The 13,869-nt window shown below is 37.0% G+C and overlaps 1 protein-coding gene across 1 annotated transcript; it reads right to left on the bottom strand.

Annotated features, from left to right (window-relative positions):
- Positions 1–3,340: 3,340 nt before the first annotated feature.
- Positions 3,341–12,849, bottom strand: RGS18 (regulator of G protein signaling 18). The gene is made up of 5 exons (XM_075097187.1): positions 12,496–12,849; positions 11,712–11,813; positions 8,083–8,144; positions 6,847–7,013; positions 3,341–4,370 (listed from the first exon to the last, which is right to left on the bottom strand). Exons 1-5 carry the CDS (start codon positions 12,612–12,614, stop codon positions 4,116–4,118), a joined length of 705 nt encoding a protein of 234 aa, XP_074953288.1. The 5' UTR covers positions 12,615–12,849; the 3' UTR covers positions 3,341–4,115.
- Between the last annotated feature and the right edge of the window lie 1,020 nt (positions 12,850–13,869).

The raw sequence follows: 13,869 nt of genomic DNA, 5'->3' as shown, positions 1-13,869 counted from the left end.
GGAAAATTGGGAAGAAATAAGAGTTTCTGAAATACAGGCAAATGGTATGGTGAAGAAACAACAGTTCAGGTTGTCCTTATGTTAGGCTTCAGCTTAATCTTTTTAATCTATTTGAAAACTCTAAGTTGACTTCCAAAGGATCATATTTCATGCTAGTTAATTTTAGTTACGTTTCATAAAGAAGGCAACAGTAGAGGCTAGATTGTAAATCTTGATGTCTAGATAACCTCTTGTAAGGAGGCTTATGAGGAGGTTATGCAGATGGATGCCATTTGGGAGAGGTGAGAGAAGAGCTTTGATATAAAGCCAGAGGGAGCTTTTATGAGATCAGCCGTAAATGATCAGAGTACAAAAAATGGAAGATGACAACAAGACACTAGCAAGAAAAAAAGTAGGAACAGAAGCATGCTGGACGGTGTATCGAGGAGATACATTTTTACCTTTGGCACAGATCCACAGAGGAGCTTAAAGGGCATTTGATTGAGGTATTTGACTAAAATGCAAAACAGCAGGATCGAGGATAGGCGTCTGAGCAAGGCATAAGTTTATGAGCATATGAATCACTGAAATGAGGCAGATGATTTTCACAGGTTTTTTTCTTGAGGTCTTTTGACAGTATACGTGGAAAGGAGAGGGAACTGCATTCAAGGCAGTAGTTCATTAAGACAGGCTGAGCAGCTGGGACAAAAAGGAGAGAAAAATGATCTCCGTTTTGTGAGTCACTTATAAGCTGTAGCATGTAAAGGCATGCAAGAGCCATATTACCAATCACTTACTTCAGCAGAAGATGGAAATCTATCTTTTCCTTTGAGACTCTTTATCTTAGATCCTTTTGTTAGTTCAAATATTAATCAAGTTGTCTTTTGCACAATAACAAATCACAAAAGCCGAAGAAAATGTGTGTATATGTGTATTTGCATCTCCCTCAAGTTAAAGAACAGCATGTAATTAGACCTAAGTACTGAAACAGGAGGCAAACCTGTGTGCTGTATAAGTCACCAGACCCTCAAGTAATTAGACCCTCATACTTTGGGTCTGGAGACCTCATGTATGTAATGAGTAAAGGGAAGTGTTTGTGTAGGGTAAATTATTGTGTTGGTAAGAGGAGGATTTTGAAAGCTCTTACTGACTGCTGAATGGCACACACAAATCTAAAAAGCTGCTACATAAAATACTTTCCCAATAGGCTCTGTATATATATTATTTGCACTAGGTCAGCTAAACAAGAGGATTTACATAACAGTTGTGTTGATTCTGCCAAATCTAGAGGAGCCCAACTATGTTCTCTGGCACTACTGTAGTGTTCGTTCTATAAATACATCTGTACAGGGCTAGCCCTTACTGTGATCAATCCTGTCTAACTCAATCCTGGAACAACATCACAGACTTGTACTAAATCTATGCTTAATTCATCTTCCAGAGTGACAACAGAGCACTAAATAGTAGAGCACTAATTTTCTCTCACTAAAGGAGCCTCTTCTGGAAAAAAAACCCTTTGCAGGATAATTATGTCATTTTAGCTTATCTGTGCGCCCTTTGCCTTCCTTTCTCTGAATTTATCTTGACTTTCTTTTTACAGTAGTTCCCATGGCATTAGTCTGCTGTAAATTCATCTACGGTTCATAATTATCTTTGAAAAACATACATGCATAAGTAGCTACCAGGAATATGTTATTTGTTTGTTTTCATTGTAAAACTCTTAAGAGGGACTAGCACTGTCAGTACCACAGACTGATGGCTTTGAGGAAGGCCTTCCTGGAGATAAGCAAAATTTTCCATGTGTCTGTGAAACAAAACAAAGGGCACGGGCTGACTTATATTTACCATTACAGACCTTTTTGACTAACAGCTGGTTTTTTACTAAGACGAAAAAGTCTTACTCAAGGTACTATATTTGTAATTTGTTTGGATTTTGGAACAGTATTAAATATACATATTTTTTTCATTTCATCCATGGCAAGAGCAAAGGTGCAGATTCTCAGCTGGTGTGAAGGAACATAATCACACCTGGGGAGAATCTAGCTGCAAATGTGTAGGTCCTACACCTGTGTTGCAACAGACCCACTGTGAATGCTCAGGTGGGTCTATTCTCAGATCTGTTCTCTTTCTCTCACAAAGTTAGTAATACAAAACATAGGAACATGCATATTGTACCTATCTGAGAACTCTGGCATCCAGATATTCCTGGTGATATTAGAGATTCCCTAATTGGAAACAGGATAACTTCTGGCAGAATTGATGCATGTTTAAGGGACAGACAGTCAAAGAGCAAGGGTAAATAATCTATATGGAAAACTATACTGACTTCAGCAATGAAATTGTGTTAGAAAGTTGCCTTTCACTGCATTCACTCATTTATGTGACAACAGGAGTGTAAAGTTCTTTAAAAAAGGAGGCTGACAAGCTCCAAAGCTGCATCTGATATTGATAAAGAGACCAAAATACAATATCAACACTACTGAAATATTTGATTTGTTCCTGAATCCCTGTGCCTAGGTTCTGACTGGTTACAGAGTTAGAAATAGCATGTGCCTGGCGTTTTGGGATCAGGGAAGGATGATGGAATAAACCAGCAAGGATCATGCTCCTCATAGTTACAAATGTATTTCCTGTCTCTTCTCCAGGTAAAGCTAATATCTTGGAGATAGTTCCCAGGTCATTGTGGCTCAGCAGCATTTCCTGTAAGTTGGTCTCTGTGCACATTAATACTTTTGATTGAAATGGTAATGATTACAGCTAGTATTGAATTATAAGTGAAGTCTTCACGCTTTACTCATCAAGCTACTAGTGATAAACTGAATCCTGACAGCTTTTTAATTAGATAACTTCAAATTTATTGAAAGTTGGTAAAGCAGACAGAAACCCTCAGACCACGCAGTTCATATATACACTGAATTAGTAATGAACATGAAGCCCTATCGTCAGGAACCACACCTCTTCACTTTGACAACTTACAGAAAGGGGAAGAAAAGGGAGAAGGCTTAAATTCCATGCAAAGTGACTGAATATACAAGTCATAGTTACAACTAAATCCTGCAGCCACTTGCTAAACTGAACCAATGTTTAAGATTTTAAGAATTGTCCCATGCTTCAAGGTATGTCTGCATCAATTCTGAAAGAAAAGGGCAGGATAACTGCGTATACTGACTATGAAAAGGATATGCATGACTTTGATAGTAAAGAAAGAAAAGGGGAAAATATATTAATGACTGGTAGAACTGAAGGTTATTCTACCTGACTCCAAGAGCTGTTAATTTCCAGATTCTTTTTCAAAATAAAAGGCAGAAAATATTTAGAACTAAGTTTAGTAACAAAGTTGGTAATAATGAATATTTACAAATAAAAGTAGAAATATTTTTAATATACACATACACATGACCTGGTATTTAATGACACACATTATGTTAAAATAGCATTCTTGGCCCTTTGTTGCTGCTCATTTGGTTGCAAAAAATTAAAATACAGGTATTTGATGGCAAAGCTAATCTATACAGGATAACTTAAACCGAGAACAGGCACATGTAACAGGAAAACAGTACAACGTGTACCCCAGAAAGTTAAATAGGTATTCTTATATTCCTCTTAAAACATGCAATAGCTAAATTTTCATTATGCAGTGGCTGTAGTTAAAATCCATGTAACTTTACATTATGCCTAATAACATTCCGATGTGTTTTTCAGTATGAGAAAATACCACAAATACTCTGTGCTTAGTGTAGGAAAATTTGCAGAAACGTAAATATGTGCAAAGGCTAGGTATATAGATTCTAACTGTGATCAAACTCTGTCCTAAATAATACAGGCCCAGGATACATGATGGATATTATCAAATAGCATTTTATACAACATTTTGATGCAGGAAACTCAATTTTTTCCTCCAAATAAAATTACAGCTTTTGCTTGAGTTTAAAAAAAATACTTTATGAAAACTTTACATGATACGTCTTGCCTGCTCCTCTATAATAAATGAGATTAATCACTGGCTACAGAACTCTGACCTGGTATAAGTGCGTGTAATTTTGCTTTCCACTCATTTACACCTGCTAAGGATTTGGATTTTAAAACACATACGAGTTGCTGCAGCAGGTAGAATTTATGATAGTTGAGTTTCCCTGTTACCAAACGGTAAGATCTGGTCGTACACCCTGGAAATCACTGATAGTAAAAGACCGTGATCGTCTCCTCAGGGTAGGGCGACTGGGATTTCTCCCCTTAACCAAGTTTAAGTAAAGATCAGATCTTAGGAAGCGCTGGTAGCTGTCTTGCTCCATCAGCCTATAGACTGTGTTTTGTGCTGCATCAAAGGTGGTGATGATGGGCCGTTCAATATTCTGACTTGTGACTTCTTTGGTTTGAAAGTCTAAATTCACCTGGAGAATGAGGAAAAGTATATTTCTTTAATGTACATTCATGCATTTACTGCGTAATTATCCATAGCAATGATACTGTACTTTGGTGAAAGTCTTTTCTGATAAGAGGGCCTTGAATCCCTCATACAATGGGATATTAATACCACAGAACTAGTTAATATGTTCACGTTCAGTAATGGCTGTCAGAAAGTCTTCACAGATGTGTCATTGGTCAATGGAAAACTGGTAAAATAGAAGACAAAGTTCAATGTTTGACTAAAAGTAACTTTAGAATAGTGATCTTGGTATAGGTGCAGCTGTCAGGCTTTGCAACACCAGACTAATGCAGAACTCCATTCTTATTTAGGATTCATGTAGAACTTCATCTCATTAGAATATGTTAGTGAATATTTAAAATTTCTGGATCTTGTGTACAGTTTGGGTAGTAGGAAGGTGAGAAAACCCTAATAATAATAAAATATAAAAAATATTTGAATGGGTTTCTGGAGGCTTTTGATGGGAAAAGCATATCAAAATGATCATTTATTCCACGTACATTTATTGCATGTCCATCCTGGGAAGTTTTAATTAGTATGAGAATTTTATTGAAGTGTCAAGCACTGATTTAAGCATGCTATTTTGAAAACTAAGATAGAATATATATATATAAAAAAAGGTTGATCCAGTCAAAAAATTACTTCTGTAAGATGCTTTTTTTCTTACTGAGATACACCTGTCATTTCCATAAAGCTAGTTAAAACAAATACGTGAATAATAAGTGAAGAGCAATTAATGATGATAAAATGGTCCACTCATCAAACCTAAGATTTTATGATCTTATTGAACTGTATGTTTAGAAATTTCTGTGTAAAAGAGCTCTGCTGGACAAGAAGTTAGAGAAAGGATGCAATCTCCAGAGCTGCGTGGTCTGAAACAAGAAGCTGTTGGCTGGTCTCAGATGCTCAGCTGAGCCCAGGGAAGGAAGTCTTACCAAAGCTGACTGCTTAAGGTGAAGAGCACCCATGCTATGTGCACCAAGTCAAAAGCACAACAGATAAATAAATTGTTACATTACTGTCAAGTCAAAGTACGAGTTCCACAGCCTGTCCCCTCCCTAGCTTTCCTCCTGCTCATCTTTTCACTTGCATCAGTCTCATAAGCATCGACAGTATCAGCACTTGATGCCCACCATAAATGCTAATAGATTGATAAATAGTCAATGACAGGTACTACCTCAAACAACTCAGGGTTTTTTTTTTATGTAAGGTCCACCCCAAAGGCATGCAGCAGGGAAAGAAATAAAAAGGGATGTAAGCCTGTGAAAGTGGATATTTCCTAGAAAAATCTGATCTGAATCTTAAATATAATCTATGGGAATTACAGGTGGAGATTGCACTGTTTTGCAATCCTCTTAAAATGAAATTTATACCTTTTTCACCCTTGTTACATGGAAGTAGCAGTTAGTGTTTAACTTTTGCTATTCTGACAAATAAAAGAGAAAGAATACAGGGGAAAAGGAGTATTGGAAAGTGACAGATTTGATCTGCTCAAACTTGATAGAAATATAGGAAATTTTAAGTCCAAAAGACGTATTGAAGAGGCTGATTGTGATTTCAGTGAGAGCTGATCATCTCCCAACCTGTTCATTTCCTACCTAGAGCAAGCAAAAAATGTTCCTTTTGCTCATTTATGAATTTTTATAGCACACTTCAGTAATGTGAAGAAATTGTAAATATGAAAATTTTTTGCACTACTGTAGTAATATAAAAAGGCCTTAGTGTTGGTGAGGATTAACATACCAACACATTTTTGTGCGTGTGCTGGCAATAACATGCCAAGAATATGCAATTAGAGCTGGGGGGTGGAAAAGGGGGAGGGGCCAATCAAGACAAGTCCATGCTTAAAACATAATTAATATTTCAAAGGTTATGTTTCATTGAATAGTTTCTTCTAGTCTCTTTTAGTCTTTGGGCTTATTTAAAATTAAAGCTTCTGAATCTCAGTTATGTAATAATTTAATAGATCATTACTGGTTTAAGAGAAAAGGAGGATAAGTCTGTTGTTCTGGAGGTAGCTTTAAATAAAGGCAGAAGATACTTTTTCACAAATGCTAGCTGCTGTGTCTTATTGCAGCTTTAACATTTAACATCACTATTTTTTTCTTAAATATACCCTGTATATGTGTATATATATCTGGGCTTTACAGACCACTAGGAATCTCTGATTCCTATGATATAATACTTAAACTCTTGCTCTACACTTAGAAGGGTTACATGGAGGGACTATTGAAAGGAGTATGGAGAACAGTGAAAATAAACTATGCAGTTGCTTCCAGAGTTCCTTCCAGAGCTTTGACGTTTAAGATACAGCCTTCTTACATCAGCAACTGCATGATTAACTGTTGCCCCTACTTCTGGGCATGTGCTGCTTAAAAGCAGATTTCATCAGATGCAGTTGTGTCAAACACTGTGTACAATGAAGAAAGATTCTACTGTACCTCTTTTGGAGCATCTTTCTGTATGAATGTTTCATAAATGGTCTTAGCTTTTGGCAAAAGTTCGTGTGCACTTTTGCTTTTCTTGTAATCCTCGCAAGCTATCCAGAACTCAATGTTCTCTTCACTGAACTCAGTTTTCAGAAACTTTGTAAAGGTATCCAGTCCAGCTAGAAAAGGCAATGTTGATTGCATGAAAAAAAAAAATTTCCTTATCAGACAGTTACTCTTTTTGCGCAGTCTGTGCAAGGTAACAAATTAGATTGTACTCACTTTGAATTACATCACACTATAGACAATTTTTAATATATATATATGAAGGTTTTCAAATAAGTGCAGTTCCTTCATTATGATCCTGAGTGCTGTAACTCCCCTTACAATATTCTCAGCATCTGTAAAAATCCACCACCAAGGTCTCGTGAATTTAGAAATGGAAGCAATCAAAACATGTGGATGTATGTGGAAGTGCTGGACATTGTTCCAGCTGAATATCAATTTAGGTTGACTGAAACACTATTTGAATATTTGCTCATAAGTAGACTGTTCTCCAGTAACAATTTCCAATGAATGGCTTTTAGCATCTTTAAAATTTGCTTTATCCTATTGTTATTATGGTGAAGATACTTTTCTTTCCCAAATGTGCCTAATCTGTGGAAGTAGTGCAATTGTACTGATGTCAGCTATTCAAGGAACAGATCTGAAAAGCACATTGTGTCCTGCGCTGTAGCTGGATCATACGTATGTCCCTCCAAAACGGAAGGAGGGACATATGTGCATTTGATAATTATGTAAGAAACAGGCCCTTTCAAATGATACGCCTGATTTTGTTCCTATCACTGTTTTAGAAACAAACTGTGCCAGAAGTGACAAAGTCTTTTCTTAAGTACATAGAATATGTTTTAAATTTTAAGGTTTGGTCCTGCCATCAGGAATATTTCAGCAATATTCAAATTAAATTCTACTGTTTATTGAAGGAACTGTTTGCTGGTTGTTCTATTACTTTGTTCAATAAAATATGAAACTTAAACGTTATTTTCATCTATTTTCAGTAGTTGACAGCACGCAAAACCTAAGCACATGAGGAGGGCAGAAACTGCTATAAATTATCTAGTTTAGGTAACTACCTAACAGGTACCTAGTTAGGTAACTATTTAGGTGCACAACTGGATTTTCTTTTCCATCATTTTATTTTTCCATCAATTTTCCATAGTCTGCATGGAGAGGAAAAAAACTACTAACCTTTCTCAGAAAGCAGTTTGTCAAAAGATTCTCCCCATTTCACTGCTTCTTCGGGGGACACACTGTTTAAGAAACAGAAAGTGGATTTGAGAATTGTGCATATTGTGAACTTACGAAGCTGTTGTCTGTTACCATCATTGCCTGGGACTGTTTCGTAAAGCCTTTGATTAGATCACATTACTAAAGGAGCTCATTAACTCATTCTTTTATGTACTTCAGAAACATTTGGTTTAATTTTTTTCTTATATTTTTCCTGCATAGTTGTATTTTTTTCCCCCTGTTTAAAAAAAACATCAGAGCAGAGATTTTTCTCTTCAGTGTTTGTGTTGCACTACTAATTTTTAAGGAAATTGAGATCCTGCAGTATGGTGGACTCATAAGGGAACCAGGTCAGTCAGCTATTTAAACTTAAAAAATAGTCCTGCAGAGATGTGGTTTTGAATGTACTCGGTCTGAGGCTGTGTTACCACACACTATTTTTAATGAAATACAGGAAATTCTATAGCCTAAAGAAACAGTTGTAGCGATATGGTTTAGGTGATAGTTTTATAGGGTAATTGCACACATAGCCTGTTTTTTTTACCGCAAACATGTTTCAAATGTCATGATATTCTCAGACACTGTTCTCCATTTATAAAACTCCACATATCCATCATCAAATATGTCACGTTGCACGTATTCTACTTGGATTTCAAGTATTCTGCCTTAGAGAACAATGCAAAAAGGAAAAAAGGACACCCTACTTCATTCACTCAAATACAGTTTTGGGGAAACCCTTTGCTGGCATTGTATAGATTAACCCTGAACATACACCTGGACAGTACTTTGAGTTTTGTAGACCAGAACTGGAGTAAGCCTGGAGATGAACTGTATCATACTAGGACTTGGACTTAAGTTCTAAGCCTGAAGGTGAAGTCAATGTTTATCAGATGCTTTATGAATATTAATATTTAGAACTATTTTCATTCTAGGGCAAAGCACAGTACACTGAAAGTATCAATAAGCAACTTGTCCAGGGTTAGTTGGTTAGAACAGCTTCCTATGGACTGAATACTTCTCAAAAATTATTCCCCCTTCCTTGTGGAGGTTTGCCATTCACGTAGTTGTGAATTGCCTGATTCACATAGTTTGGGTTCCATTGGCAAAATTGGTAGGCATATGAAGCTTAGATGAAGGGAAGTTCCAATCACTTTGAGACTGAATTTAAGCCAGTAATGATCTTGATTTTGCACAAAACAAAAAGGAGGATTTTTTTTTTTAATAGGTGTCACATCTCTCCTAGCTGAAGTCATTGCTTATAGGAATTAAATTTTTAACTAGGGAGAGACAAACAGTTCTTGAGAGGTACAAATTCTGGAGAACTGAAATTCAAGAAATGAACATTGGCCACTAAAGTAGGGGGATTCTGGAGTCAGGGAAAATGAGACCTCACTCCCTTACAAAGTTTTTTGATTATGAGAAGTACATGTGCAGTTCTCTGAATGTGCAGTTCTCTGAACTGTGTGGACTTGTATGTCTGGGAACAGTGGATTTCTACAGCTACAGAAGCTAATGTGATCATAGTGAAAGATAAACCCTTATGTCTTCAGACAACATATGCAGTCCACAACTGCACAGAGTGGTGGAGAGGTTCTTTGCTGGCTTTGGAAACTCCTGGTGTCAATTTCTGGTTTTCTTTCAGGAACTGCACCAACCCAGTAGCCTCACAGATCCCCAAGAGCTGGCTGTAGCAATGAGTTGCTGCAATAGACAAAAACCTAGATTTGTTCAGCTTTGCCACTTTCTAAAGAGGAGAAGAAACTAGTTAACAGGTTATAGGCATTTCCACTATCACCATGCTGTCCACCTGCAGTGTTCCATTAAGTTCTTTTTCCATTAAGTACTTTTTCTACTTATGTTAGTATCTCTGTGAAAAATCATAAAAACTATGTAAATCACTTAATAAATCCCAAAGTATTATCTCCCTTTATTATTTGAAAAGGGGTATTTTTTTTTTCATTTTTACAAAAAATAACCTACTTCTCTATATATATGATCTATGTAAAGAGAAAGATCAGTAAAAAACCACCAGTTTCTCTTCTATACAATAAAACCAGCAGAATCACTGCTGGTCAGGTGCCTGGCTGAGAGTAACATGGTAAAAGGCAGTTGGCTGAGTAAGGAAGTGGTAATCTGTTAAAAGGGGGAAATTCTTCAGAGAATTTTTGTATTGCTATTGTATCTGCCTCTGAAAGTGCCTTTTCACAGATTATAAGAATGCACTGATGGCTGTGTACTTTGTATGAAATACCCAAGGGTAATCAGCTACCCAATACCAGTTGCATACAGGTGGCAGCTGGCTGAGCTTTCTCTTTTTAGATGCAATCTTATCATGGTTTTACATGTCTGGAACCAAGACACAGAAAAAGAGTGTTCTCAGCACTGTTTTAGCTTTGTTCACCATTGCAACGTCTTGTATTTCTGAGTGAACTGTAAAACCATTGAATTAAGGCTTCTGCCAGCAGCAAAACAAGAAAGAAAGAGAAAAACAGAAAGTAATGGAACTCCCCACAAAGGTGGAGTGGAAAGTCTTCCAGGTCACGATTACAGCCTATCATTTGGATGGGCATCATATTTGGACATGTGAGCAACAAACATTGCCTAATTATCCAGATGCATATGTGCAAATGTTTAGATAGCCACTTCTCGGCCACTATTTCATGGGTTCTAGAAAGAGAGTTTGGGCCTTTATGCAATTTTTACCATGTATTCACTATTAGTAAGGGCTAGTAGAAGCAGTTGTGATCATCGCAGGCATCTTGGCCACAAAGTTAGTAACTTCTTAAACAACTTCATCAAGCTTAACAAGACAAAAAGGCATAGGAAGCCCTGAAGTGTTCTGAAGTGATCTGTGATGAAAAGAAAGGGGCGGTAAATCTTTTAGGCCACGGAGTTGCAGTGTTTTACACATTCCTTCTTTTAAGTCAAGACCTACAAATGCAATTCTTAATATATCAGTGAGAACTTGGTACCCCACTGAAGTCAGGAACTAAGCTGTTATTGAAGCCAACAAAAACAAGATTTCACCCTGCACTCTTATGAGAAATAGTATAACAGGAATGCTATTACAACAGCATTTAAACATCAGTATCTGAATTTTGGAGACAAGAGTGTTCAAACAACTACCGCAATTATTGAGGAACTATGCATTTGGTATTTGACATGCATCTGGCATTTGTACGCAACAGAATTTTTTTGCAAACCTGCTTTCCAAGGAGCTGTATGATTTCCCTGTGAGCAGTAATTTGTCTGCTATATTTCTGAGTAGATTCTTGCTCAATATAGTCAGCGGACTAATGAAAATGGAGTTGGCATGAGTAAAGGTTTAAATGTGCCTGCAAGTGTATGGGGATTGGTCAACACTTAGTGATGTGAAAGCACTAGTGGTGAATTACCTTGACGCATACCAAATAATTCTATAGTGCTTGTATGCTTCAGTTAGATTGCTAACTTTTAGATTAAATAGATCTTGAAAGTGTTGCTCTCTGCCAGGTCTGAACGCGCACACACACAAATGCAGGAAATGTTCTGAGTCACACAGTCACTTTCTGAAAGGAATCCCCATCGGCTCAGTCTTTTATAATGCTTACCTTGCTGCTTTTGTCAAGTTTCCAGGTTTACCAAGATGATCACCTTCATGGAATTCAGATTTCTGCAGGAGAAGGCTCAGCCTATTTCTCTTCTGCTTAGCTCTACAACAGAATTAGGGTAGCTTTTCAAGCAACCTTGTTGAAAGTTGGAGTTGTTTTAGTTTTTTTTTCTCAGACATTTCCTTTGACTAATATCTCTGCTTCTACATCATAGATCTCCTTATGTTCACTTACAGTAATGTTGATGTTACTTCTCCTACATAAATTATTCCCATGAATGATTTTTTTTCTTTATAGCTTAGAACAAATTTACATATGAAGCACTGGCAAAGAGAAATGGAAATGTTTTAATTTTCAATATCTTTTTTATTTATTTTAAAGATGAGGGGGTGAAATTTCACATTAGCGAACATAAACAGTTTGCTCAGCATCTTCTACTTTTAATGTTTTGCAAAGAAAAAGGAAGTATTGCTTCCTGTCATTTGAAATTTTTAAAAAGAAACTTTCCCAGATCATGTTCAGAATTTAAAGAAGCATTTCCCAGAACTTCTTGAAACCTCCACCTCCTGTTTTCCTGCTTTATTTGATTTGTTCTTGTTCTTAGAAATATTTCCCCAATTAATTAATATTTTATATATACAAATCCTAGGACTGCAGTATATGAGTTTTCATATAAGTCATAAATAAAATGATCTGTGCACTAAATTCCTACCCACAAGCTATGTTAGAAGAATCCTCTATGTACACAGAATGCTCGGAGGGTCAGCCTGACCTGAAAACTTACCCAGACTTGCTTGCTTGGTGCGGCTCTTCTTTAATTGTTGTTTTCATTACTTTGTAATAGGACTTATCCTTTGAAGCAGAAATGTTTAGTTGGGGGAATAAAAGAAGTGGGTTCTCCATCTTCCTTTAAAAGAGCTTCCCAGTTTCAGAAAATGTTGCTTTTACTTCCTTACAGCAGTTGCGTCTGGGGTAGCTCATGCACTCAGGAGGGTTCTCACATGCTGTATTGGGCTGGGTTGCCCCCAATTGGCTGTTGAGCAGTTTCCAGAGCAGGTAGTGTGAAGAAGGAGGTTCTCCACCTTCACTGCCGCTGCAGCTGCACATACACAGGACTTTAAGTAGAGTTCTGGTTTTACAGTCGTCATTTAGGGAAGTGAGATTGCAACTTTGCAAAATGGACGTTGATCACCCAGACAAACACAGCTACCAGCAGACAGCAACTCCTGGGTTTCTGCTTGTGGAACTTGATATTTTACTAGGCTTAGGGCGACACTATCACTTTCCCCCAAAGACCTGTGAGAAGTGTACACAGTTTCTCTAAAATTAACTTTAATAGGAATACTTTTGCGTAAAAGAATGTACAATGTTGTCTTAAGCTCTTAGAAGAATTTCTGTCTGACCTGATTGCCCTCTACAGCCTCAGGTGCCATATGCTGGACACAAAAACAGTTCTATCTGCACCTATCTGCAGCAAGGTAACTTGAAACTCAGGGTTTCCTAGAGTCTCCTGCAAGAGCCAGATGAAGCTGTCTTGATCAGATATTTTATAAGCAGGGATTTTAACTTTGCTACTATTTTTCAGAAATGCTTAACACATTTCTAATTTCAAGTTTGTCTGCTTAAACCTCATCCTTTATCTTTTATATCTAGGGCTTTATTTTCATTTATAATCTCCCAGCCAGGATAAAACATCTTTAGTTCAGCACAAATTTTGGGTGGTTTTTTGTTTTGGTTTTGGTTTTTGGTTTTGGTTTTTTTTTTGACAGTCAATAACCAGAAGTTTCTCATTTCAGTTTGCATAACATAAAAATGTTTGGGTTTTTTTTAGGCTGATCAGCACAAATTACCTCTTCACATATAAGCTTGATGTCAATTAAGTTTCTCATTCTTAAGTACAATTTGTGTTGGAGATGTCATAGGAGCAATACACCTACCAGAGAAACCTCTTCAGTGTTAGTTGGATGAGGGGCTGGCAATGATGAAGATTATGCAGCCATGAATTGATTAAGAATTAATTCGTCCTCCTTTTTTTAATGCAAACGCATCATTTTGATTATTCAGGTAAGACACCGAGCCTTGGGAAGAAGATGTGACCCCATCACCTTCCCACAGTTTTGCCCAGTTCTGTGCAGTTACTGCAACACAGGCAAGTTCT

Source organism: Phalacrocorax aristotelis, chromosome 6 (assembly GCF_949628215.1).
Source record: "Phalacrocorax aristotelis chromosome 6, bGulAri2.1, whole genome shotgun sequence".
Lineage (NCBI taxonomy): Eukaryota > Metazoa > Chordata > Aves > Suliformes > Phalacrocoracidae > Phalacrocorax > Phalacrocorax aristotelis.
The sequence above is the reverse complement of the archived record's forward strand: the minus strand, read 5'-3'. Positions and strand labels throughout refer to the sequence as shown.